This window comes from Clarias gariepinus, chromosome 16 (assembly GCF_024256425.1).
Source record: "Clarias gariepinus isolate MV-2021 ecotype Netherlands chromosome 16, CGAR_prim_01v2, whole genome shotgun sequence".
Taxonomy (NCBI): Eukaryota; Metazoa; Chordata; class Actinopteri; order Siluriformes; family Clariidae; genus Clarias; species Clarias gariepinus.
The window spans coordinates 12794743-12822307 of NC_071115.1; the positions used below are offsets into that span (position 1 = coordinate 12794743).

The window sequence follows — 27565 nt, forward strand, 5'->3', positions numbered from 1 at the left end:
AAGGTAAGAATTGCCATCTTATCCTTAATGATCTTGATATCATCTTCTTTCCCCTGCTTTGAACGCTCATTTCTCACTCTCATGACTGCAACCTCTTCTTCTACTTCCTTCTTTTCATTCAACTTAACCTTTTTAATTGATTCTGCATATGTTAATCCTTCTGTAATCTTAACATTTAGAATTTTAACAGCATTTCTCCTAACCTGACATCCTCCATACCCTGCACTATGCTCTCCCCCACAGTTGCAATATTCATGGCACATCTTTGTCTCCCTCTGCATACTGCTGCCACATGTCCATATTTTTGACATTTGAAACACCTCAGTGGCAGAGAAATGAAAGGTCGAACCACATAGCTCAAAAAACCTACGAACACTCTTTCCGGCAATTTTTCCTCATCAAAATGTATCATTACCGAAAGACTATCGCTTCTCTCCTTGTTCTGGGTCTCCTTGCATCTTTCACTTTCACTCCTGTAATGTTTTCCTTAATCGTTCCTATAGCAACATTGGTTGGAATTCCGGTAATGACCCCTCTCATCCATTTCTTTTCTCCCATAAGTTGTACTGTGACTTTTTGCCTTAATATAGCCTTAATCCCTAAAGCAGCCGTTTGTTGTTTACCATCTTTACAGAAAATGATCATTTTGCCATCTCTCAACATTTTAGCACTTTCAATATTTCCAATCAATTCCTTCAGTGATTTTGTCAGTTTTAAAGGGTTTAAATTACTTGCTTCCCCTGACTTAAATTTTACCATTACTTTAAATTCCTCTTTTATTTTCCTCGCCTGGTGACACTCTCTCTCACTTTCTGTTCCTGAAGTTTTTTTCCAGCAAATGACTTTTTTCCAGCTATGACAGCAAATGCGAGAAGCGCATCGAAGAACGAAACAATTTAAGATCAAGACAAATCCAGCTATCTGAGTTAGTTTGAAAGATTTTATACTGCTGTACACTAATCTTACTTCTGTGGAGACCAATTGTATATAGTGAAAGACAGGGGTACGAAGAACGGACCCCTTTTCTGTTACTAATGTTGCTAATTTTATGTTTTCAGTTGCTGTCTACCGCTAAAGATTTTTTTCCCTCAATGCCGCTGGTTTGTGTGTGGTCATGTGACGTAATTTTTACTGACGTAATTTTTAACAAAAATGATGAGAACAAAAATTCCCTGTTTAAGGAAAAAAAGGAAATATAGCAAAATAAAGACTTTTCCCTCTGAGAGGGACAACTGATCTGAGGCCCCAAATTATTAGATTTAAGAATTTTTAAACTTTACATTCCCTCTTTTTTATTTGTTTCTGAGTTTTGTGCAAATGTCTGCCTGTTTCTTTTTCACCCCATCTTACTTGGCATATTTTATTTGTGTGTTCTTAAAGTTTTTTTTTTTTTTTTACTTTTTCTCTGCTTATTGTAATAGCTATTTGAACATTTGATAGCATGTTAGGCTAAATGTCTGCCTTTTTTGTGGGTGCTGGAACCCACCGGGAAGTAGGAAATTCATTGCACCCTAATGGTATAATTCCCCATACAGTCCTGACCTCACTCTAAGCCATTTTAACATGTTTGGGCCATTAAATGAGTTCCTGAGAAGAGTTTAAAGCCATAAAGTAAGCAGTCTGATCATGGCTCCAGCATTCTGATAAAACGTTCTACCTTGATGGTATGCAAGCGCTAGTAAATTGCTGAAATAAGTGCATTAGTGTAGCAGAGGATTATACAGAGCAAAAATGGTAGTCACAATCAAAAATCCCAGTTTGCCATGAAAGCCCCTTATATAGATTTTTTCAACGAAAAAAACTTTTTCATTACATATTTCCAAATGTTATTTTCATTCAGTGTTGTTTTTTTTTCCTTCAGAGCTGCCATAAGTTCATAGCTTTGTTTACATAAATAGGTACATAATTGTACAAATGAGTAGGTGTACACACGTTCTTACTTAAGTGCCCAGTCAGTCTATATTTATATGAACCTACATTACAGTATATTCCTGGTTGCCAGGTTCAGGTTTTGATCTGATGTGAGGTAATTATTTTGGTAACACTTCCTGCTGTTATGTAAGAAATACAGCAAAATGAGGCAAAACTATTTCCAGCTGTCTTAATGAAAATGATTGTGGTCCACATTTCAGATTTCACAGAGCAGATAAATAATAATAGAGGGGATTAAATTTCATAAGTATAGTATATTTTAAGATATCTTTGACAAATATTTGATACAGTTTTGTTTCCATAACTTTAACCAGATACAGATAGATTTTACAGCAGCTGTATATATACAGTAAGAGCGGCATGGTGGTGTAGTGGTTAACACTGTGGCTTCGCACCTACAGGGTGGAGGGTTCGAGTCTTACTTTTGGGTCTGTGTAAATGGAGTTTGCATGTTCTCCACTTGATCGCCGGTTTTCCCCCACAGTCCAAACTGATTCTTTTCAGTTATGTAGCAACATACATTTTTTTACATTTGCTGTTAGTTTCCGGTCATTGTATTTTTGGTCATTTCCACATGACTGCCAGACATGCCACTCTCCCTTCAGCAATCAGTGCTATTGTACAAGCTCCTTTCGATATAGCTCATCAAGAGTTCTTTGAAAAGCAAAAGGCATGGAGTATCCTCCTTTATTCAAACTTGTTAAAAAATGTAATCACAAACTGTTGAAATTATGCTCTTAGGTCATTGCCCAAAAGTGCTTCAAATAGGACTTCCTAAAGAAATCTTACTCAGAATCTATTTTCACTCCTGAAATCCTTTGAGAATTCATTTAAGATTATGTCATTTTCATCATTGCTTGAAAAAAAAAGGGAGTTGGTTCTTTTGGTGGGGACATGCTATTAACATATGTCAAGTGCATAAGATCATATGTTTAAGATCATACGACTATACTTTAAACAAGTGTGACGGGCAAATGATTTAACAAAATAGATTCAAAGATGATTTACAGTATATACCATCTAGATTTTTTCATTGTGTCTTTTTTTACCCCAAAATTTGCCTTTTGCTAACCAGCCCCTGTAGCTTCTTTAGACTCCCCTAAGCAACAAATTTCATCATATTAATCTTGCTGAAGCAATAGTTTAGAAATAACTTTTTGAACTTGCTGAAGCAATAGTCTTCATATCTCTTCAAAAGAGTCTTCATATTCTATCATATTTTTGGACAGAAAATATACGTAAGGTTTTGTTTTAATATTACACACAAACACACAAACCCCACCAGCTTAAACTGTGAAAAAATTAAACTGAAACATTGTTCGGTGATTTGGAATTGATATTTACTGATCTAAGTTAGCATACAATGACTGGCATATTTTATAAGGAGTGAGTTTTAAAGCCAGTCAATTGCCTTAAATCTCTAGGTTATCTGATTTGACGTGGGAGGTGCTAAAATTAGTAGTCACGCCCATTTAAAAAAGTTGAGCTGCTCCAGTCAGCTGATAGAATGAAGCCCAGTTCTCAGGAGCCTGTAAATTGTAATTACTAGCAGCTTAACATAAGGTTAGGTAGGTAATGCAGCTGATTTTGGCTTCTTATCTGAATTTTAGTGGCGCTTTACAAAAGTCCACGTCATATCAGCTTATGCATGTAGCTGGTGCCTACAACATTGTTTCTCACATCGTAGAGCTATATACACTACTCAGCATAACATCAAGACCACTGACAAGTGAAGTGAAAAACATTGAATGTCTCATGACAATAGTTTTTTTTTTTTTGTTAGTTACATTGTAACACATACATTACAATGGCACTTGTCAAAGGGTGGGATAAATTAGGCAGCAAGTAAACAGCCAGTTATTAAAGTTGCTTTGTTGAAAGCAAGAAAAATTTGTGCCACATGACTGTATTTCTTTCCTTTCACTCCTTGTATTATTATCAGCCTGTCCCTTTATCTAGTCAGTACCATGTGATCTCCTCCACAGAGCGTGTTCTACAGAACATGGGGCGGAGATACTGGTGAAGTGAAAGAGGAGAATGCAAAGGGAGACAGAAAGGGGGTAGGAGGGGGACACAGAGAAACAGCAGTTCAGCACAAGATGGCTACGGTTCCTTTCGGCATGAATCCTGGTAAGTGGCTACATAAACATTATCCTCCTCAATATGTGCGCATGTCTCACACACACCTGGCACTGCCTGTGTGCACTTCCTCTGCCTCATGGGGTTGTCCGGCATGCTGTATCTCAGAGGAGGGATAACGTTTTGCTACAGTGAGGTATTAGCATTGTAAAGGTTTTTTATTTTTTTTCCTGTATCTCACTGGGGGAAACTGACAACAAAAGGTTCCCTCTACTAAATGTGTTTTTATTAAACCACATTTAAAAATGTTTAAATCGTTAACCCTTTAAGAACTTTTGAGAAACCTTTTTCTGAGACTGTACTGTTGAGTTTTTTTTGTTTTTTTTATCTAGATCAGTAGGTCTGATATCCTTTCATTGTTCACTATAGGTCAACAACCCAAATGTACCCCCCCCCCCTTCTGTTCTAAAACATTGTTAAATTCTCAAACCAGCCCATCTGCCTTAGAGAGCCTAGTGAGATTGCATTATTTTAGGAAATGACAAATGGTAGTAATGTTTGCCTTAAAGTGGCCGTGCCAATGTTTAGTGTGAATACAGAACAACATGTGCCCTGTTACCTGTTACTACTTGCCCCATTTGCTGATTCACCTATTTTATGTGCAGCTGAAAACCATATGTTATTCTTGGAAAACTTACAAACCAAAAATATATTAAATGCTGTAAGGGATTGTTATGGGGTTCTTGGAAATATGGAAATATGTGTGCATCTGAACAAAACACCCACATGTGGGCCATCTCCAAACTGTTGGCACAAGCAGTCCGTTGTTTAGAATGATTGCAAATTTGTCACACTCAAATGATTCAGATCATCAGACAAAATTTAATATTACACAAATATAATCTGAGAAAATATTCTTTAGTCATTGTTTTTTAAATGATGATTCCATTAAATAAGGGAAATAAGCTTTTCCCATTTTTGGAAAGCTAAGTTAACTTTTACTTGCCACACCCAGGACCTTAAATAAAACCTCTCTGACACAGTGAAGCAGGCTAAAAGATCTCAGTGGTCAGCTTACCAACATTTCACAGAGTCTATCCATTAGCTTATAAACAACCCATAACAACCATTAAAAAACTGCAGGCTCACTTGCCTCAGTTAAGGTCAGTATTCATGATTCAACACTAAGAAAGAGACTGGGCAAAAATAGGATCCATGGGAGAGTTTATAGAGAGTTCAAGTCCACTGCTGGGAAAAAAAAAAGAGTTTTGGAGTGGCCTAGTTAAAGTTTGGACTTAAATCCATTTGAAATGCTGTGACATGACCTAAAATAGGACACTCATGCTCGAAAACCCTCCGATGTGAATAAATGAAAACAATATTGCAAAGAAGAGTGGGCCAAAATTTCTCCACAAATATTCTTGGAAAACTAAGAAACAAAAAATATATTAAATGCTGGAAAGGATTGTTGGGGGGGGGTTTGGAAATATGGCAATATGTGTACACCTGACCAAAACATCCACATGTGGGCCATCTCCAAAATGTTGACACAAACACTCAGTTGTTTAGAATGATGTATTTGTTTAATATAGTGTACGAACTCTCACTCCCTTTTGTTCTTTCCTTTTCCCTTTCTTTTTTTTAGAGTCACACTGTTTGCCAAATAGACGTATGCTTTTACTGGGATATTGCGGATCTGGCAAGACCGCATCCTGCATCACCATTACTGACCAAAAGGAGGTACAGGATATGGCACATACCGAAGAGCCCATTCTCTGCACAAAGACATTTGGAAGCAGGCTCATTAATGTGGTGGACACTCCTGGGTGGACTATGGATGATAGAGAAGCAGCAGAAGAAAAGCTGGACAGCCAGAACTCCACAGTGGCCCACATCAGGCACCTGTGTTATCCGGGCATCCATGCTGTGCTGCTGGTGGTGCCAATCGGACAGCCATTTACTGAACACCACAGGAAGGGCATGGTGGATCGTGTGGAAGCAGCTGGGACAGATGTATGGAAATTCTCTGTAGTATTATTCACCAGAGCAGACAGACTTTGGGGCAATGGTGTAGAAGAGTTTATCACAGAAGGAGGAAATGCTCTTCAGGGACTGGTGGAAAAATGTGGGAACCGATACCATGCTCTGGACAACACTTGCACTGACAACAGCACACAGGTTAATGAGCTCCTGCAAAAGGTTGAAGAGATGTTGCAGGAGAATGAAGGATCCTTCTTTGCAATGGATGAAATGATTGACACACCTTCAAGAGAATGGATGTTGCAAGGAGAGGTGGGAGAGCAAATGATCACAGGTGATACAGAGGTGACATCGCCAATGTTTAGATCACCACCACGAGGTGAGACCTTCACCTTTATGCTGGAAGCCCAGTGCTGTCTTTTTTTTTCAATATCTGCCAATTCTCCCCCGCCACCCAGCTCCTACCTCCTTTCACTTGAGAGTTACTGGCTGCTAAGTGCTATTGGCCATTCTCCACCGAAAAATGGTTTCTTATGCTCCCAGAACCACTCTTTCATAGTTTAAGTCCTGAAATATGTCCGTACTATTAGGGAAGGAAAAAATACATTGATGTGATAATCTGGTCATTCAGTAGATTCAGGTTGTCAGCTAACTTCATTCTATCGCAACATAATGTTTCTGAGCCAAGATAAGACCAACTGAAGCAACCCCAGATCATAACACTGCCTCCAGAGGCTTGTACTGTACAGTGGGCACTATGCATCATAGGTGTATGTGCTTTCCTTTTTACCCTGATGCACCAAAGATTGTTTTTCCCAACTACATTCCTTCCACAAAGTTCACCACTATCCTTCTTATTAATGTGCTATAGAGTTCTTAACCCAATTCCAGTAATTTCAGTAATCTCCTTAGTTGATTCCTTGATGCAGACAGAAAAGTATACCAGTTCCCTTTGCTTCTAATCTGTGTTATCATCAGGAGCAGAATTTGGGATGACCTGACTTTTCTGCTCCACGCAGAAACACCTTCGTCTTAGGTTTTGTAGTAAAACTATGGGACTAATGTTGCTAACAAGAGCTGTGGCCAAATTTTGAAGGTGAAATTGTATTAATGCCTATATTTGACTGTTTTGTGTTTTGTAAATTAATTTTTTTAAAATGTCCTTCTTTCTGTCCCTCTATCTCTCGTTCTCAGAGTTGCGCATATTGTTAGTGGGATGGCAAGGTTCAGGCAAAAGTTCAGCAGGAAACATGATCTTGGGTGGACGCAAGTTTGAATCAGGTTGTCATACTGAAGTCTCCTTGCGCCGTCAGGCTCATGTTAATGGACGTCGTGTGACAATAGTGGACACACCAGGGTGGGACTGGTTTTCTGTCCATCGCACACCTCGTCATGTCAAAAAAGAAATCAAACGAGGGGCAGGGCTCCTTCACCCCGGCCCACATGCACTCCTGCTGGTCATTCCTGTTATCTCCACTCTTACTTCCAGGAAGAGACGAGCTCTTGAGAGCCACCTGGAGATGTTTGGTGAGGATGCCTTGCTCCATACCATGGTATTGTTCTCTTGTGGTGATTGGCTGGGCTGCACACCAATCGAGGAGCAGCTCCAAAGGGATGGTGGGCAATTGCTGAGTCTGATGGAGCACTGCTTGAACTATTATCATGTTCTTGATAGCACAAATGCAAAGAGAGGTCAAGAACAGGTGGGTGAGCTTCTGCTAAAAGTGGAGGAAATGGTGGCACAGAATGAAGAACAGCCATTCTTACCTGTTAAATGTGAGTATGTTTAAATAATATATTTCTCGTAGTGTGAACAAGGGTTTAGTAGATGGGTAATGCACCAAAATGGTAAGTATCTAATAAAAAAAGTCTTTGGCATGCCATCTTTCACTGCCCAATTTAAATTGGGAAATTTTAAACAATTTATAAAAGTTGCTCAAAACAAATCTGAAGGTGTAATTTTTTTTTTAAATATATATATTTCTTTTCCATAACAATGATGCATATTTTTATTGCCTTCACTGCCACCCTTCCATTTTTTGGGTCACCCCATTTGAATAACAATTTTATGTAAAACATTGTTTGGTATAATTTGTGATTTAAAATATGCTATCAAACCCGTTTATTGCAATTAAAGTAAAAAAAAAAAAATACTACAGTGACATTTTTGTGGGGATAGAGTCATGTAACATTCATAGAATGAGTCTCCAGTCTCAGTGCTTTGTAATGGAGAAACTTCTGAAACCCATGTTTTGCTTTGCTACCACCTTCGGCTTAGTTGTTATGTGGCCAATTGTACTAAATAATTTGTCAGGAACATTTTTGTAACCTTGTAAACAACCGTCATCCCTGTTTCTTCTTCTGGCTCAAGGTCATTAAATAGTCTAATTGTGGGGAATCTTGTCTAAACCATGCAATTAGCAGGAGAACAGAGGAAAACTATTTTTCACCTTTTTATTTCACTATTATCTTTGATGCATTTCTGTTGCAGTTTGATTTGTCTGCATACAGCTGCATTTTATTCCCTATTTTGCAGTGCATGAAGAACAGGACGACGAAGCATCATGTGAGAAATGCATTCTGCAGTGAAAAACCAAATTTGGAGCCCTGTTACAACAAATCTTTACATACTACACACTACACAATGGTTCACTTTCATATTCAAGCTGGAGTTATTTTTCATCATGAATATGGTTAGCATATTTGCTGCAATTACTCAAAAGTAGACAAAAATAATGTGAATGTAAAGACAGGGTAAATAAAATGGCCAAAGTGAAGCTACTTGAATTAAAATAAGTGAGGTATGCACAAAATTTTTTAAAGAATACCATCATTACTAATTATCCAAAATGCTTTATTTTTCTGTATCCTAAGTGTCTGTAATCATAAAACAAGATGCATGTTTGGGCAGTTTACTGACAAGCTACATCATTACCATTGCTATACATTCTTAATGGAAAGGTCTTAATGTATTTTGTGACATGAATATTGCACTGTCTGCTATTTTAGTCTATGAAATGTTATTCACCTACAGTAGTGTTAAAAGGATATTTTGGTGAAAAAAAAAATGCTCCTTTGACAAACAGTGGTGGCCAAAAGTAATTGAACAAGTGAAATTCAATGTTTAAATGACAAAGTTTTAAAATAATGACCATTAAGATATGAATATTTTATTTTATGCAATGAAAATTGATATTCAACAATCAATATTCTTCAAAACCTGCTGGATCCGGCTCAGCACAGAGTTTTTAAAAAAAGTAAAAAATAAACACTATAGTACTCCCCTGCTCATGTATGGAAATTTGCCACATAAATTCACAATTCACTTTAGCTATACATTTGCAGAGGTGACTAACCTTGCTTCATAAATGAAAGCTAATTTTAATGGGCACAACTCTTTAGCCAAATCAGCTAGAACTGATTAGTGGCATGACCTGTTTTGTGCACAGGGAGAACTAATACATGGCATATATTGTCCTAATACTTTGGTGACCACTGTACAGTAGCATTATACTCAATATCAGGGCATTGTGTGCCTCCCAGCAATCATAAATAAAGCACTTATTTTGTGTCAAATCTAGTTAAATTTTGCTACTGCATATTTTGCACGTACAATTTTTTGAAAGAAATAAAGCTCAACTTTTAAACAACTCAAATTCTATTCTTCGCGTTTTTTTCCATAAATTTGGTATGGGACAGAACTGAGGCGTGGCACCTCCAGGGTCCGGGTTCGATTCCCACCTTGGGTCGACGTGGTGGAGATTGCATGTTCTCCCGTGCCAAGAATCCGTAGCAAATATAACGCTGCTTTTAGCACAGCACTTTTGGCTGCTCTTATATGATTGAAACAATTTTAGCTTAGCTTACTGTAACAGCAGCTCGGATAGTAGTTCCAGCAGCAATATTTATATTAAATCATTCTAATACCTTTTTTGGCAGCTGTGGATGTCAAATCTACTTTAGATAGATTTCAGTTTAATGAATAAAAAAAAAGGAATTTATAATAAATTATAATTTATAATAAATTATTGGACATTGTCAACACACTACCTTCCAAAAGTACATTGCACTGCTTCTTCTATTTTTGCTGCACAGACATTTTTAATTGAAATCAAAATATGAATATTAAATAATAAATCAAAATTTCATCTTTCAGTTCCTGATCCTTACATCTTAGTGTTAAACAGTTCAGAACACTGTGCCTTTCATTTTGATCCAGTTGTTCTACCAACGATCACAAATATTGGAACATGCCCAGCATCCAAACAGATCATGATCGTTTGGAGAGGCTCGCTTTTCACCATGAGCAGGCAATCATATACAACTGGCGAATTGACAAATTTAATTTCAGCCATTATCCACTCGTGTAGACAAACAAAATTAATTATACACAAGCTCATAACTTAGCAAGGATAATGATAGGTTCAAGCAGGTGTACAATTAAAGATTTTTCTTTAGCAGCAAATTTGTCAGAAGGTACAATTAAACAAAAAGAACAAATAACTTTCAACCTTTCATCAAATCAAAAGTAAAGTTAATGTTAATGACTTACTCATTCTATACTGCTTTATTCTGTATACAGGGTCACGGGGGGCCTGAAGCCTTTCCCAGGAGACTTGGGGCACGAGTTACACCCTGGATTAAGTCCCAATCAATCGCATCATACTCGCACACTACGGACAATTTGGGAACACCAGTTGGCCTAATCTGCATGCCAACCCACCAAGCATGGGGAGAACATGTAAACTTCATGCACATAGACCACGAGGCAGGAATCGAACCCAGACCATGGAGGGGCAAGGCAACAGCGCTAACTATTATGCCACCATGCTGCCTAATGTTAATAAATTAAACAAAATTAATATCTCTTAAAATTTTATTTTCCATTTACAGCATATGTTACATTCACCTCATGTGCCATATTTTCATTATTAACCAAAGCTGTTAGTAACGCGGGCCAAGTTTCGCTTGGCGCACACACAACTTAATTTTAGCGCAAGTGACCATCCATCCCACAGTGAGAAAAGGTGAAGCTTCTGGAGTATCACAATTGTAGAAGGCAAGACGAAAGCAGGTAGTGAGGCTTATTTCCTTTTAAACAGCATTAGCCTGAATGCTGGAATGGAAACGTCTTGTACAGAGCAAAGACAAATTCCTATATTGATGTATGCAGGTGTCAACAAGCCATCTATAGTGCAACTCAAATGTGAAGTTAGCTGTTAGACTAGACAATGAGAGTCGAGTCATTCTGCTACGTCTCAAAGAATTATGATATACAATGTAAGTGCAGATTTAGAATATTTTGGGAATAACTCGAAGAATGGAGAAAATAGGTTTGCAAAATGGATCAGAGACCAAGGCCATTTTACATGTCTGTATTAAAAAAAAAAAAAAAAAAAAAAAAAAAAAGACTCATACCACCTAACATTCACTCATGTCTATCTCCTGTCAGGCAAAGGGGTAATGAGCCACAACTGCTATTAAAACTAATTTATTAAAGCTAATTAGTTATTTGGTTTTTGCCATTCCATGTGTAAAGCCATGTGGCCCTGAGCTTCTCTGTCTTTTTTCCGGCTGGCTGTACTCATGGTCTGGCCCTGAAGTTGTCTTGCTCTGTCTGCCCACTGTCAGCCGGCGTCTCCCGCCAAGCTTGGGCTTCCTCCTGGTCCCTGCTGTAGGCTGCTGTAATGCAAGTCCAGCACACTGAGCACCCCATCGAATCGTTTTAGCCTTTTTCTTCATTAGGAGACAGCTATAGCGACCAAACGCATGCATGGCTGACGCGAGCTTCACAGGGTTGTGCTGGACCCGCTCGATTCCCTTGATAAAGTCCTGTGTTGCAGACCACACACTTGGCTGCTTCTCGATGATATCACACAAATCAGATAGGCATGACTTCAGCTTGTCTGTGGGATTGTCTTCCTCTGAAACTGAAAATGAAAACAGCTTGATTAATTAAACCTAAAAAGTTAAGCCATAACTATCCAGGTATACTTGCTTAAATATCCGACCTTCTGTGGTGACAATCTCGTGTTCCATGATGCACGTTTGTCCGGTCGGATCAGCTGCTATCCAGGTTGTGGTTGGGTCTTGAGTGGGAAGAATGGAGGAGGATGGACTGGCTTCTCTGAGAGACTTAGAAACTTGATGGTACAGTCTGTTAAGTGGTAACATTAACACACAGAATTAATAATCTCTTGTTACCAAACATGTAATATTTTAGCTATTAAAAAAAACGTAACAAAGCTATAGAAGCAGTACACAGACCTATACGTCACTATAAAACAACAAATGGCATAAGAAACTGCCAGCACTTTCAAACCTTAAGGAATTAGAGTGGAACCTCAGCATAGAAATGCCCTCCCTTACAAATGTTAGCATCAAGAACAGAAATTTTGCAAGAAATTTGCATTAGCATATGAAGAATTTTTAGCATATAAATGCAAGAACCGAATGCTGGCCAAGTTGCACTGAAGCAGATCTGCATTTACATTATTTCGTATGGGAAATTCACACTGCAACACAAACCCGCATCCTGAATGAATTAAATTTGTATGCAGAGGTCCAGCTATTCACAATCATTAACAAACCAGCATTCTTATGTAATCTACTTAGAAAAATATTGCTGGAAAAAGGTAGATGCAAGCTATTACCAGTTTAAAATATTTACCTGTAGCAGAACTGAATGTCAGGGCAGATGGAGCGGTCAGCCGATGCATATGCATAATGCTCTCCAAGTTCAAGCTGAAGGTCATATTTTAAAATGTCCAGGGCTGTGGATGGTGAATGACCTGCTTCAAACAGCTTCTTTAACTTCTGTATGGCTTCTGGTCCTACGTCCTTGTACCTCAATGCATCCGGTACGTGCAAGTTGTGATTGTGCTCATTGATGATGTGCACAAGTGTCGGAAAAGCTGGCATGTGAGGATCCGTGCTCCTAAGAAGACATAAAATTATAAGGTGTACAGCAGGGGGGTGTATTAATTGGGGGTTTAATGCTGAAACACATACCGACACTGCCTTCCATTGCTTCCCGGTGGCCGATGGAGAGTTATGCTCATCTTCGCAGGGCAGTTTGTGTTTTTGGTCCGTCTTCCAGATGGTTCCATGGTGTTCCTTGGTTTTGTGTTGTGATGACATCTGTAGTCCACCTGAGTAACACATTTATAATATTAAAAAAATAAAATACAACATACAGTTAATGTAAACATAAATACCAGTCACTGTTACAAGGTCAGATTTTGAAAACAGAACACGTTACATAATATGACAATTTCATGTTATTGTGACTAGTCAGCAAATATAACACTCATATGACATAGTCTCCCAGGGAAAGCTGGGTGATGCAGCCAAAATGCTAAATGTTTCTATATTTAATGAATGTTAATTGCAAAAAAACATTTAGGGTACATCATTCAAAATAATGCAGAATAAATAAAATTGTTTATAACTGTTTAAAAATACAATCAGAACATATTACTTATCCACACAATATAGTAAACATTATACAAATCCAAAAGGAATTATTATTTGTTACCTGTGCTCAGTGGAAAGTCTTACTCATGAAACAGGCTGCAATCTGCCATCTTTAAGGGGGGGAAAAAAAGGAACAAGCCTATTTTTGTTCCCCCTTTTATGACCTCATTATAGGTTTATCATCTTTCATCAACAGAAGAACGGTGTTTCTTGCACATATTTAATGCACTCAAACACATTTTAGACCACATTTACTGTACATTTACAACTCACTATTTTTGTTTTTTATATAACAGAGCTAATTAGTTGCATTAAACTATAGTATTTTGGCACTGGTGGAGAGTGAGCCGAGTGGTATAGTGATACAGTGTGACAGATTTTAGACTGACAAGTTTTACATTTTATGTTTCACACTCATCTGAAAATAAACGTAATGTGCCATCATTCTCCACACAACACTACACAATGGCAAAATAAAAACTGGTTTTTGGAGAGCTTTGTTAGTTTGTTAAACTACATAAGTATATGTAATATGAATTGCATAAGTGTTTACACTAATCACTTCGCACTTGGTTAATGTTTCTTTGACAACGACAGCCTTAAGTCTGTCTGCGAAAAAACCTACAATCTTCGTTTGGAAGTTTCTACCATTTGTCTTGGGAAAAATCATTCAAGCTCAACCAGGTTGGATTAGCAGCATCAGTGAACAACCATTTAAAGGTCTATCCAAAGATGCTCTATTGTTCAGGTTCAGTGCACATCCCCAAGTGGATGTGCAAATTGGCATGCAGTCTGAATGGCACGGTTTAACTAGGCCGACTATTTCAGTAGTTTCGATAGGAAATCAGAGACTAATTTCTAAAATTTGAATAGCCTTAGCTTATTATAATTAAGAAAAACTACAACACAGTAATTATCGAGATGGCTTTATGGCTTTGCAGGCCAGCACTACCCCTAGCATTTTAACAAACACACCTTAAAAATAACTCTTTGTCCCTTAGGTGGTCTGGTTCGATCAATCCTCCAGGTGATTGACGAGTCTTTCACCCACTGCTGCACATCTTCAATAGTAGATATGGCCATTCTCAGAGTGGCAGAAAAATCTATATGGTCCTGAGTCTGCCTTATGGTCTTATAGTCACAGATGTGATATTCATGATTATAGGGAAGCCATTCCTAAAAAAAAAAAAAAAAAAAATTAGCTACATTTAACATGCAATCTTGTGTTCAGTCAAACTTTCTCTACAATTTTACAAAAATAACATGGTAGTAAGTAGGACTTACTTTTAATGCTGGGTACAGTGCGAGGTTAATCTCTGGATTTACGCAGTGAAAACGTTCCTTATTTGACATACGAGGTTTAAGTTTGCCTGAGGCAGGGTTTTGGCGTTCCAGCCTGTGAAGGAGACACATGAAATTTTTATCACAATTGAATACTTTTTTTCAAACAGTACCAGTTAATATGAACTGACCTCTTCATGATCTTCCTTCTGATCGGAAAACACACCCGAGTACAGGTTAGAACTATGATTGAACAATGACTGCATTTCAATGTTGCAGGATTCCCACAGACAGATGAAAGTGAATATCAATGAAATTAAGGCCGTTTTTACATTAGGCACGATTGATTTGTACTGTGCCCAAAAACGACTGCTTCCCTTAAAAACCTCCCCTGGCCAGCATTCACAATTTTGCTCTCCGTTTTCAAGTCCAATTGCGTTTTTACATCCACACACACACACACACACACACGAGGTGGCTGTACGCACTTACTTGATTTGCAAGCCACCATTAAACATAAGAGAAGAACCAAAAATGAAGTAAAGTGACAATACTGCTATTGTCATTGATATTTCAGAAGAATCTACCACTCTGGCACGCGTACCTACGTAGGTATGTTTGTGCAAATCAAAAGATGAGTTTGCCACATACTGCTACACACATTTCTGAGGAGACAGACGGCACTGAAAACGTCACTTCTAAACAGCAATCTACTTCCGTTCTGTGGTAAAATTTTCCAGCAGACTTGGGCATGGAATGATAGTGTTCTTATCAAAATGTACCAGAATTAGGGGTCAAGTGTTCACAGAACTGACCCCAGGGCCAAAAGGCAAAAATGCTCAGAGATTTACATTTAATTTTGACACAAGATCAAAAACAATACCCTGTAGTATTTTTAATTACATAGTTATAGCAGTTAGCACTGTCCCCTCCAGGGTCCGATTTCCACCTCTGTGTGCATGGAGTTTGCATATTCTCCCCATACTTGGTGGGTTTCCTCCGAGTGCTCCGATTTCCTCCCACAGTCCAAAGGCATGCAGATTAGGCTAGCTGGCATTCCTAAATTGCCCATAATGTGTATGTAAGTGCCCTGTCCAAGGTGTACCCTGCCTCATGCGGTACAGACGATAAGTAAGTGCAATACAACAAAAGTTGTATGTTTAAGTGAAATATTGCTCAGTAATAAAATTTGTATACTAAACCTTTTAAAAAAATTTCTTAAAGTTATTTTCTGGAGAAATTTCTCTAAGATCTTGGGCATTGTGTTGGATGGGCATTTTGCAATTTCTGATTTACCGTAATGAGTTTAACACCATGGAAGCGATCCAAACCAGTATAGATTGGATACTGCAAAATCCATTACGAATGCTTCATGCTTGATTAACAATAATGCTTCTTTAGCTGATCAGGTTGTACTGTCAAATCTGGTCAAGGGTCGTGTTTACCAAGATCTTGCAAAAATTTTGGCTAAAGTTGTGTTATTTTGCAAAAATTTTCATCTGCATTTTCAACCTCTTCCATGTCCCTTTGGACACCGTCTAAAAAGACATCCCCAGCTACATGTTTGGAAACAGGCCATTTTTTGGATATAGGGAATATTTTTATAGTGTTCACATAATGCTTGGTTTTAGGTATGTATTACTGAGTAAAGCATTTGAGAAACAACCAATTTCTGTTTCACAACCAATGCGGTTTGTTGTTTTTCATTGAGGTTTAAATTCCAGGTAAAGGAAAGCATTAGAGTAATGAAAGTTCCAGCTAAGTGGACTGTTAAAGAATTTGGCTATGCTGAGGGAAATAAGGTCCCCAGGTTTGTGTACTTTGGGTACTCGGGCGATAGCGACCATAAAGGCAAACACAAAGTGGTCAACTTTACATCCCAATGCAGTCTCTAAAAACTCATTCAGAAGTTTCTTTAGCCACTGTCATTTAAATATACCAATGTTAAGTTACATGATACAGCACAGACAGACACAAGAACCACTTGTAAGTGTACATAAAGTCAAATAAAAAAAAAGAGACAGATTCAGAACGGAAGCGCGGGTTCAAATCCGGCTAACTGAGCTAGCTTGCTAACATGGTGACATTACAAACAATTAACTTTAACAAGTGATTAATAAAATGTTACTTTGCACGTTTGTGATAAATGAGAATTATAATATGAAAAGTCTTGGTATGAAAAAATATATAGGAGGTATTAAAAATCAGACAACAGAGACAGGCAAGTTAGCTAAACTGCTAGCTAACTAAGGCCTGCTACTCGGCTAAATAACATTAACCTTAATAATATTAAATATTTTTTTACACTTTTAAACCCAAAATAATACAGTAAACATTAAAGTATACGTACACCATCTTGCTTTGTATGTATAGTGCGCTAGTGTTATCAACTGATGTCCTCAACTCGAGTTGTGTTGTTTTTAGCTAAAGCTGTTAGCACTCAAACGGCCATTCCGCCTGGCTGCACACACAAACCTCACCGGCGTAACAAAAATAGCTGACGGAGAGGAAAGTTGCCTAAATACGCATGCGCAAAGATTTCAGCACGCTCACGTACGTACACGTTATCTCGCATAATCCCGCGATATACGTTATAATAGGGTAAAAAAAAAAAAAAAAGCAGAAACAAGTAAAGACTTCGAATAGTTTTAGCTGGAGTTTAGTATTTTCTGAATACGAAACTTAAACAGTGCAGGGATCCTGACAGTTGAATTCGGATCATAAATGAGAAGGTTTTAAAAAGTTTTAAGGTTCACGCACCACAATTTAGATCGTTATAGCTGTACGTCATTCATCAGACGGCAGTAAAATTCACCATTGATGGTCTGGACCCTGGAAACAAATTTTCAATGCAGCAAATGTTGAAACAGATGCACTTTGCTGGGCTGCGGACCTGCCTCACCTTTTTTGGTTGCGGAGTGGCTCTTGCTCTTGTAAAGACTGTTGTTTCGTCTCAGGGTCGTACCTGTACATTTAAGTTTTGTCACCATTAATGATCCTTAACATGAAGGACTGGTCATCCACGGCATGCTGATGGACATCTTGGCACTTCAACGTGATGTTCCTTCTGCTCTTAGGTCAGCAGCCTAGGGTCGAACTTGGCAGCAACACGACCATGTGGCACGCACCGACAATGGAAGCGATGTTGTGGATTGTTCCCTCATGATCATTGTGCACAAGCTGCTAAATGGGTTTGAAATTTTTAGGGACTGAGCTCGTTAAAGGTCCTTCTGATCTCTCATTGTCTTCCAGTGATATTCTTCTGCTCTTGAAGGCCGCATACCACTCAAAACACTTCGAACGACTATTGCAGCACTACTGTAAACTTGCCGAATTATGTTAAACGTCTCTGTGGCAAAGATGCATGCAGAATTTCATGTTTGATCTTTGTTCTAACTTGCTGCCCATGATGAAATTGCATACATGATGACGTGCATGGTCAGAATAGCACCTGATGCACAGCTCTTGATGTACACAGAACTATGTCTTTCGGCACACTGACTTATGAAATTCGATGATCTCTGTGACTGTGCATTTAGCCTTGTGCTGCCATCTGTTGGCATATTACAAAACTAATCTCAAAACTTTTTGATATCACCTAATATACACTGCCTGGCTAAAAAAAAAGAAGTCACTGCTTTAGGCTAAACTTTTTGCCATGGAATTATTGGAATCATCCATGCTAAGAATCATCCATAGCATTATTAAAACCTGGAAGGATAGTACTGAACTGTGTAGTGGCAGTAGAATTATGTAGAATATGTTTAATAGTGAGGCGGCACGGTGGTGTAGTGGATAGCACTGTCACCTTGCACCTCCAGGCTCAATTCCCGTCTCTGTGTGCATGGAGTTTTCATGTTCTCCCTGTGCTTGGTGGATTTCCTCCGGGTACTGAGTACTCAATGAGAGTGGGGAGGGCAGCATCTAAAAATACCAGTTCACCATAATACTCTACGTCCATGAGTCCCCCAGATCTACTCCTTTACCTAAGGCAAATCTATTGATAAAAAGGCTTGATTAAATAAATAGTTTTTTATCCTGGACTTAAAGACTGAGACTGTGTCTGAGTCCCGAACATTATTTGGAAAACTATTCCATAACTTTGGGGCTTTGTAGAAAAAGCTCTGCCCCCAGCTTTAGTTTTCATAATACGCGGTACTGATAAGCAGCCTGCATCCTTTGTTTGAAGTGGGCGTGGCGAATCGTAAAACACTAGCAGTTCACTCAGATACTGCGGTGCGAGACCATTTAATGCTTTATATGCCAAAAGTAGTATATTAAAATCAATGCGAAATTTCACAGAGAGCCAATGAAGTGAAGATAAAATAGGTGTAATGTGCTCGTATCTTCTGGTTCTAGTGAGGACTCTCACTGCTGCATTCTGGACTAGCTGAAGCTTGTTTATGCACCTAGTTGAACAACCAGACAGTAGGGCATTACAATAGTCCAACCTAGAGGTTTGGAAACAGCACCACGCAGGACAGGCAAGCTCTACAGAGGGTGGTGCGTTCAGCTGAACGAATCATCCGGACCGAGCTCCCTGACCTGCACTCGATCTAGTGAAGGACCTCAGCCAGCGGCCTGTTCTCTCTGTTGCGGTCAGGAAAGCGATTCCGCTCCCTGAAGGCCAACACAGAGAGACTGAGGAGGAGCTTCTTCCCGCAGGCGATAAGGTCTCTCAACCAAAACACCACACAGGACTAACATCATCTTTTTACATCCAACACTGACTGGGCATTCATGCCCACCATGGTCACATTCATGCACACTTTTGCACTATATATTCATTTTTTTTATTTATGGACCACTGCACAAATCACTTTAATAACAAGTCACTTTAAGAAGTCACTTTTATGCATATTTGCACACCTCAGTAATTTCTACATTTCTGATTTGGACAAATTTCAATTTTCTTCTTTTTATATTTCTATATTATTATATTGATATTTGTTCTTATTTGTATAGTATATTTAATTTTACTTTGTGCAGTATATTTTACTAGTTAATTTCATTTTCTACCAAATTTCTTTTATTACAGTATATTTTACTTGTACAGTACGTTTTATTAGTTAATTTTATCTTCTAACGTATTTCTTTTATTCATATTTATCTCTTATGTTTAAGCTTTTATTTTTTAAGGTCACTGGCAGTCATGTAAGCATTTCACTACACCTCGTACTGTGTATGACTGTGTATGTGACAAATAAAATTTTAATTTTGATTTGATTTAGAGGTGATAAAAGCATGAACTAGTTTTTCTGCATCGTTTAGCGACAATATATTTCTTTTCTTGGCAATATTTCTGAGGTGAAAGAATGCTATCCTGGTAACATTATCTACATGAGCTTCAAATGAAAGGCTGAAATCTATAATCACACCGAGGTCAAGTGCATGAAGCAACGCACCCATCATGCATAGTGGCCAATGTGAGGCAGTGTTATGATCGGGTCAGTTGGTCACAGTCACATCTAGGCTCATCAATGTTATGTGGCAATAAAAGTTAGTTGACTTCCTAAATGTACTAAATGAACAGGTTATGCCATCAAAGAAGCTTTTTTCTTCTTTAAGACACTAGCATATTTCAGGCATAAAATTTCGAAAAAGAAAAACAAGAAAATTGACTTTTTGTCATCAATACAAGATATACATATACAACCATGCCCTCTTGTGGCCAGACTGTATTACTACCAACTACCCCTGTTGGCTCTAAGATAAAAGAAATGACTAATACAAAATCAGCCAAAAAATTTATACACACTTCAGGAAAAGAAAAACTTGTATAAATATTTGAATACTAAATTTTTAATATATTATTAAAATTATTTTTAATATTTATAATATATTATTATTAATAATATATTTATATATTGTAAATCTTACAATTTTCTTTTCCTAAAGTGTATATCCTGTTGGTTCTAGGATAAAATGTAGATATAAACAGAGAGAGAGAGGGAGGGAGAGAGAGAGAGAGAGAGAGAACGAGAGAGAGAGATTACAAAGGAATACAACACACTGGAAAATGTTTTTGTTTGTTTGTTTTTTAATTAAATATTATATTAAAACATTTTTCTTTGGAAATTATTTTATATTATTTTAAAATATTTAAATGCTCAAATCAAATAAAATCTTAGTTTGCTGTAAAAAGAATATAAAGAATTCAATAAATTTCATAGGATAGTTCAGTAAACAAATACAGTTTAAAACACAAAAAGATATTAAGCAAAGTGACAGGTAATGTACAGGATAAGAAGAAATCACAAGGCACTGAGGATATTACACCTGGACTTTTTACAAATCTTTAAAAATAAAAAACAATATATAAAAAAACAAGGAAAACACACAGTATAGTCTACCTAAAATAAATGGAAGCAAATAGGACTAATTACACCGTGCTACCTTCTTATTTTTCTTTCCATGTTTATGTGCACTGATTGAACTGCAAATACTCCACCTTGTATCGTTAGTGACCAGAGGTCAAACATTCTGTCAAAACTCACTGAGAATGAACTGATTTGTTAGCCCTTGTTCAGTAAACTCATAGCAATTTATTTCCAGCTGCTGGCTGGTACTGCAGGAATCTCAATACCACTGGAAAAAAAATAACCATCAAAGAATCAACAAGAGTAGAAAATTCAAACATATTGCTTTCATACTCTTAAAAAAACCACTTTGTCAGAAAGTAGCCAGCTTTCTTTGGTGGACCAGCTGAAGGTCAAAACTGAACAGAACTAAATCTGAGGACCTTAGCACCAACAGACACATTTTCAGATGTGTGGATGCTGTATTGATTGATTTTTTTTAAAATAATAAAACCTGTGTCAATTTTATTGGACTATTCAGAGCAACCACATTTTATACACTTTGGACAAATGTAATCAAGACTACCCAATTTCACCCTCCTACAACACAGTAGCATTTTTTTTTTTTTTTTTTTTTTTTTTTTTTTTAGTGGATGCCTTAATTAATCCAACATTCAAAATCTCTTGAAATAATTTTTTTATTGCATATCCCCTTCAATTCCCTGTGCTCTGGTTCCCATTGCAAGTGTCTTGGTTGGGGAACAATTCCGGGTTTTCAGCTAATGTTGCCCGGATGCGCTTTTTCTCTTTGAAGCGCCCTGAGTTGGAGACTTTAACATGTCGTCCTTTTGTGGCTGTTTTGTCCACAATGCGTTCAAGGCGAGCATTGAACTGACTGTCGTCGGGTGCTCCGTGCGTACTGCTCATCCCTGGTTGTGTCTCGGTGTTATTACTGTACTCTGCAGGCACTTCATACAACTCCTTGGCCTCAGATTTCTTCTTGCGGAGGAAGGTCAGTTTCCACCACGCAGGGGCCGGCTCAGCCGTAGCCATGGCCAAGGAGAGATGAGCCCTGTAGGGAAGAGTAGAATGTGGAAGAGTGAGAAGAGAGAGAAAGAGAGAAGGAGTCAGAGCTGTTTTTGTTTACCCTCCTGGACTGAAAGTGATGGTTATGTAAAAATTGCTTTTAAAATCTTTTTTTTTTTCAATAATAAATTGTATGATGTGTTGTTTCCTTGCACAAAAAAATGTAAATTAGAGGGGAAGGCAGAAAAGTACTTCCACGTTTACAAAAAATCCAGCCCTCTTTTCTACAGGTGAACTGGTGTAACATGGCCAGGATTTGCATACTGGAGCATGATAGGTTCAGGTGTTTAATGATGCAAAAACAATTGCTCATCACATATCAGATATTACCTTGGATCTTGAGTGAGATTTTCAGCAGTGGTCCTAAATCACACAGTGAGTTCAGGGATTATGAAATTAAATTGGATGTTGATGTCCATTGAGTGATGTAGCATGAGCAGTACTTAATAAGATAAGAATGAGATGTGCTTCACATGATTTAGAAGAAGCTCTCTGGTAATTGTTGTCAGATAGGGAGAGTGCATACGAAGCGGGCAAATATTTAAAAATTACTTGGGGGGAAAAAAAAACTAGGTCAGTATTAGCAGCAGTGATTTATACAGTAACAGCAGTATATGCAATGACAATGAACTCTTAACTGAGATCAAAGCCAGAATCAGCTCATGCAAGGTCGCTATAAGGAAACCGGGATGTCTTGCAAGGCTGTCATGTGTAAACCGAGATCTCAGAGGCTGACACTGATGTGGTTGAAGTTGCTGTTGAATTTTTCATTGCAATTCAACCGGTGCCATATGGCAGAGCTATGCTATCAGTAGATCTCCAGTTACAGGACTCGAATTTCATAGTTACATGGTAAAGCCAGACGACATACTAGCAGAGTGCTAAATGGATTGATGCGAGATAGGTTGTTGGGAGTATGGGTGCTTGATGACTTGTATTGTAACCTGTACCGTAAAGTGTGCTACTGTTCTATGATATGTACCACTGTAGCCTAGCACTTTAACCTGAGCATAGTGCCGTCGTTTTCTATATATTTGATTGTACACTAATTTCTGTCATGTCTGACCCTTAATAATGTTACCAAAATGATAAAACAGAGACTCAATCCTTCTCATTCTCATGTATCTGTAGCAAAGCTGGGAACGATAAGCAGACAGAAACTAAATCAGTCCCGATGGGTTACTGAATATTGCTGAATACTGGGTGTATGTGTGATCTATTCTCTAACTCATCCTGTCCTTTGTAGTGGTTTCTTCTGCTTGCTTATTATGTGAATAGGTTTCCGAGAGCAGGGGCCAGGCTGGGTCAGTGGTTAATCGTGTTACTAGCGAAGAGAGCCTGTTGCCAGGGAGTTTGTTAGGGCTATAATAAAAGAACATAAAAAAGCAAACACACCTTGTCTCTCGCACACATACACACAGAGATAAAGCTGCAGTATTGTACCTGTGTCTGTTCAAAGAAAAGGAGTGGACTTGCTATGGTTGGTTGCGCAGCAACAGAGTGGTGATTTCCATACTGTATGCTAATGTCCATGGTCTCTCTGGAGGATTGGACTTTTGGCCTTTCAGGTTTGGGAACAGACAGAAACCAAAGGTGGATCTCTTTTAACTCAGGAGCAAGTTGTTTTAGCTTTTATATTCTGATGGTTTTTTTTTTCATGTTGTCTGTGTTATTATCTTAGAAAAAAAATCGTGAGAGTTTTTGCTGAGATTGTTTTCCCAGAGGGAATGAAGTGTCCATGTGAATTTGTTTACACATACAGTGTGTCTGTGAATCCTGGGTACTGGTGAATCAGTGGTGTTTATTATCCATTTCATAAGGTTGCATCATTCATATTTCACTTAGACATTTCAACATTTCCATACATTTTCATGATTGTTATCAGGTTTTTAGTTATTACTTCTTTCTTTTACATTAGCATGATTGGTTTAGTCAAAATATCCCTGAATTCTTCATTTTCTTTTAGATTATTTTTCCAGTTCTTAAATTATTCATTTTAGACAGTCCATCATGTCATAGTAGCCCAGTTTATTAAGGCTGCATAGTTTCCTGTGGACGATGCTGATTTCAATAATAAAATATATATATGGATTTTTATATAACAAGTTGACATTAGTGAATATGAATATGACATTATAATGACATGACACTATCAATATTGAATATGCTATAGTTATGGGATGACATAGACGTTGTATCCTGGTAAAAAAAACAACAACAACTAACAAACAAGATAATGTGATCCAAAAGGAAGGTATAAATAGGCTTTATCATAGATACTGTGATTTCCAAATTAAATGATATAATCCTGGCCTGAAATACCATAATGTGGAATATATTAGTTTACTGATTATTTAGACCAACGATAGAAAAACTACTGAAAATGTTGTATTGTAATTTTTCTAACAAGGCTCAAGGTTTTGAGAAATTAAGGAACAAAGCCTACATAATGTACATTAGATGATACAGTATACAGAAAACTCCCCATACACTACACCTGACTTGTTCCTAATCAAACCTCGAGGGTATGTTTTCCCGGTAAAATAAATGCTGACCTTGGATCAAATAGGGCCTTTAATACAAAATTAATGCAGGCATAAAGCCATGCCAGATCAGCAGTTCAGTTGTGCTGGTACAATATGTGCAGCACAAAAATAAAAAGTGAGGTTTTGGTGTCTGTAATACAATAATGTCTATGTTGCATGGACAGGTGTAAAGATTACTGTTGCCTAATTCGGATTAAGAACTTGGAACGTGACAGTGAAACATGGGGAAATTGTGATTTCATTCAATTGTTCTGATAAAAGATTACGATAAGAGACAATTGCTTCCGTGCTCCAGTTTCGATGGCTTTATTCCTTCTTATCACGCTTTCTGATCTAGCTAATCATGCAAATCCAATAAGAAACATGGCTGCTCAGCCATCCTTCTCTACTCTATAAACTTTACAGCATGTGCACCAAATGTAATGTATAACTACAATGTCTCTGTATTTCTAACATGTGGGCTGTCATAAAAACTTGTCTTTGGTAATATAAAAAGTTCCTACAGGATGATAAAGTGCTTCTGTACAATAGTACAAGCCTTCCTTTCACTTCTGCCTGAGATTTAAAATGATATGAGAGCTGGGTTCATGTTAGCCGGAAAGACATTAGTAGATTTAAAAATCCTCAACAAAAAGAACAAATCTAAATCTAGGTTCACTAAAGATGTTAAAGCTTTAGAAAAAAAAGGCACTAAGGCTATAAACATGTAGGCTTTGTTCTGTTCTCCACTGCACTTCTTATCTCTGGAGAGATATACTGTACCTACTCTAAATATTTACTAATTGTGGGGCAGGAGAAAGAGATTGTGCCGAATTGAACTGAAAAGCTAGTGTTTAAAGGAGATCAAAAGGAGTCATCTTGACGAGTATAATGGCACAGAGGAGATTTACCTCTTATTTGAATATGAATCTCTGGCTAGGTTTTGGATGTGTATCAAACTCCAGGTTAAAACACGGGTTTAGAGTTTTTTTTCCTGCAAAGAATCAGTGAACAGTTGTGTAATTTGATTCAAATCTAGAATTATCTTCATGACAGAGTTGAAGCAATTTACTTAGAATGTGGTTCATAACAAAGCAGATAATACATTATTAAGCTGAACATTTTAAAATAATATATATTTCCAAATAAGTATATCTAGCTTTGGATTTTATTCCCCATCCAAATCCACTGGGCAGTGTGTTGACAGGCCTGAACTGTTTGAGCTGTCATTTTTCACACACGCTGATCTGTTTTCATTATGTCATTCATTAACACTAATGAATGATGTCATTCTAATTAACTTTGAAAAGAAGTTCTGCTTGGTCATTATTTCGAGACTTATATTTTGTGGACCTGGAACAAGTATTTCATGAGGGATGGCTTCCAGTATTCTGTGCTGGTCAGTTCAAGTTAAAGACTTACTCTAGGTGGTTAATATGTGACTGAGGTGTCTTTTTGAGCAAAGGTCGTCACAGGACGTCATTATATATTAGGCCTATAAATCAAGGTAATTTAGTTTTAACTGAAAGAATATCAAGAATATAATATAGCAAATACAAAAAGGACAGTGGAGTGAGTAATAATCTTGGGCTGTATGGGCTTCATGATGGATGCTTGCAGAAAGTTTCTCTCACCTGTGGGAGTAAAAAGTGCGTCACAGAGGCTGTAGTTGCTGTCTTTCCTCCAGAGGTTACTGGCCTTTGGTTTAGTCCTCTCGATGCTGTTTACAGTCCAAACTACCGAGTAAGATCATTGCCCTGTATTGATAACCTGAAACCCTTTTTTCCTCACCTTTTTCTGTCCCTCTGTCTCCCTTATTCTTTATCAGGCTTCGTGTATACTTTTCGCTCTGACAACCAGGTGCAGCTTAACTAACAGGTGCATACTCCTCCCACTGTACCGTGCACACGCACACACACACACACACACACACACAATCATAGACATAAACAGGCCCCTCCTCCTCCTCGTGCTTGAGTAAATAAGGTCATAATAACAACAAATGAAGACAGAACAACACAAAAACGAAATGAGTCACAACTGTGCCAGTACACTGAGCATGTCAGTCCACTTGCACAAGGAGGTTTAATTTAATCAATTTAATTTATACCATATAAACTGGTGCAGGTTTGTGTTCAACAGTCCACATACTTATCCACATTGAATTAACATAGAACTATAATCACTAAATCAGTTCCATCTGTCCTTACGACCGCACTGATTATATTTCCCAAATCCAATAAGTCACCATATTTGATCAATCCTGTTGTTGGCTTTTATACGAAGAACTTAGGACTCTCCAGCAGAGGGCAGTCTCTAATTCACACACCACCTGCTCAACACACAGAAAGATACAGCTTTCAGTGCTGGCACACATCTCTGGCATGAGTGCATATGGGGCAAAGTTGGTCAGTGACCAGTGACCCGGTTAGTACCTGTGGTCAAAGTGAACTCATTAAGCATTGGGTCTTTTTTGTTGTAGTCAGCTTTGGCCAACAGACCCTCGAGCTCACACAGCGCCCATATGCAAACTGCTGCGTGATTAATTTTAATGCTAAGCAGTAGTCTGAGACATCACTTTTAAAAGAAAGCTCTAATACTGTAAGCAAAAAAAAGAACTCAAGTAAAAGTAAGGGAGGACCTCTAAAGAACTATTTAAGGGAGTACGTTAGTATCTTGATACCAAATCAGATCAGTTTAACAATTCAGAAAAAGCTGTGATTTGTAATGATAGCAGAACTATTCATTGCTGATAGACAAAGGCAAAAATGCTTCAATCTGCTACCTATGAAATTTGGCTAAATATTATCCTCATCACAAGTTTGGGCTGCAAAATGTTTTGCTTTTAAAACAAATTTATTTTAAAGATTTCATTCCGTTATTCAAAAGAACAGTACTATTTAGCCT

At 37.8% G+C, this 27565-nt stretch overlaps 3 protein-coding genes across 3 annotated transcripts; 1 reads left to right on the top strand and 2 right to left on the bottom strand.

Moving 5' to 3' along the window:
* The first annotated feature begins 3917 nt into the window (after positions 1-3917).
* On the top strand, positions 3918-9641 carry si:dkey-110g7.8 (GTPase IMAP family member 8). Its single transcript, XM_053514585.1, has 4 exons — positions 3918-4062; positions 5657-6370; positions 7186-7767; positions 8528-9641. Exons 1-4 carry the CDS (start codon positions 4032-4034, stop codon positions 8578-8580), a joined length of 1380 nt encoding a protein of 459 aa, XP_053370560.1. The 5' UTR covers positions 3918-4031; the 3' UTR covers positions 8581-9641.
* A 1208-nt stretch (positions 9642-10849) lies between these two features.
* Positions 10850-17251, bottom strand: si:dkey-75a21.2 (uncharacterized protein LOC794385 homolog). The gene is made up of 7 exons (XM_053514586.1): positions 17099-17251; positions 14752-14863; positions 14443-14643; positions 13003-13142; positions 12662-12928; positions 12003-12148; positions 10850-11921 (listed from the first exon to the last, which is right to left on the bottom strand). Exons 1-7 carry the CDS (start codon positions 17101-17103, stop codon positions 11500-11502), a joined length of 1293 nt encoding a protein of 430 aa, XP_053370561.1. The 5' UTR covers positions 17104-17251; the 3' UTR covers positions 10850-11499.
* Positions 17252-20823: 3572 nt separating this feature from the next.
* prr15la (proline rich 15 like a) lies at positions 20824-26534 on the bottom strand. Its single transcript, XM_053514957.1, has 2 exons — positions 26293-26534; positions 20824-22119 (listed from the first exon to the last, which is right to left on the bottom strand). The coding sequence occupies exon 2, from the start codon at positions 22098-22100 to the stop codon at positions 21762-21764; it is 339 nt and encodes a 112-aa protein (XP_053370932.1). The 5' UTR covers positions 22101-22119; positions 26293-26534; the 3' UTR covers positions 20824-21761.
* Between the last annotated feature and the right edge of the window lie 1031 nt (positions 26535-27565).

What these genes read in the sequence shown, in the direction of transcription:
- si:dkey-75a21.2 (XM_053514586.1), bottom strand. An exon ending in CACTGTACCCAGCATTAAAA is followed by an intron (nt 14,644 to 14,751) that starts GTAAGTCCTACT and finishes TTTTTTTTTTAG; the next exon opens with GAATGGCTTCCCTATAATCA. An exon ending in CGAGATTGTCACCACAGAAG is followed by an intron (nt 11,922 to 12,002) that starts GTCGGATATTTA and finishes TTTCATTTTCAG; the next exon opens with TTTCAGAGGAAGACAATCCC.
- prr15la (XM_053514957.1), bottom strand. Translation starts at nt 22,100, where the DNA reads ATGGCTACGGCTGAGCCGGCCCCTGCGTGGTGGAAACTGACCTTCCTC.
- si:dkey-110g7.8 (XM_053514585.1), top strand. Translation starts at nt 4,032, where the DNA reads ATGGCTACGGTTCCTTTCGGCATGAATCCTG. An exon ending in GTTTAGATCACCACCACGAG is followed by an intron (nt 6,371 to 7,185) that starts GTGAGACCTTCA and finishes TCTCGTTCTCAG; the next exon opens with AGTTGCGCATATTGTTAGTG. An exon ending in GCCATTCTTACCTGTTAAAT is followed by an intron (nt 7,768 to 8,527) that starts GTGAGTATGTTT and finishes CCTATTTTGCAG; the next exon opens with TGCATGAAGAACAGGACGAC.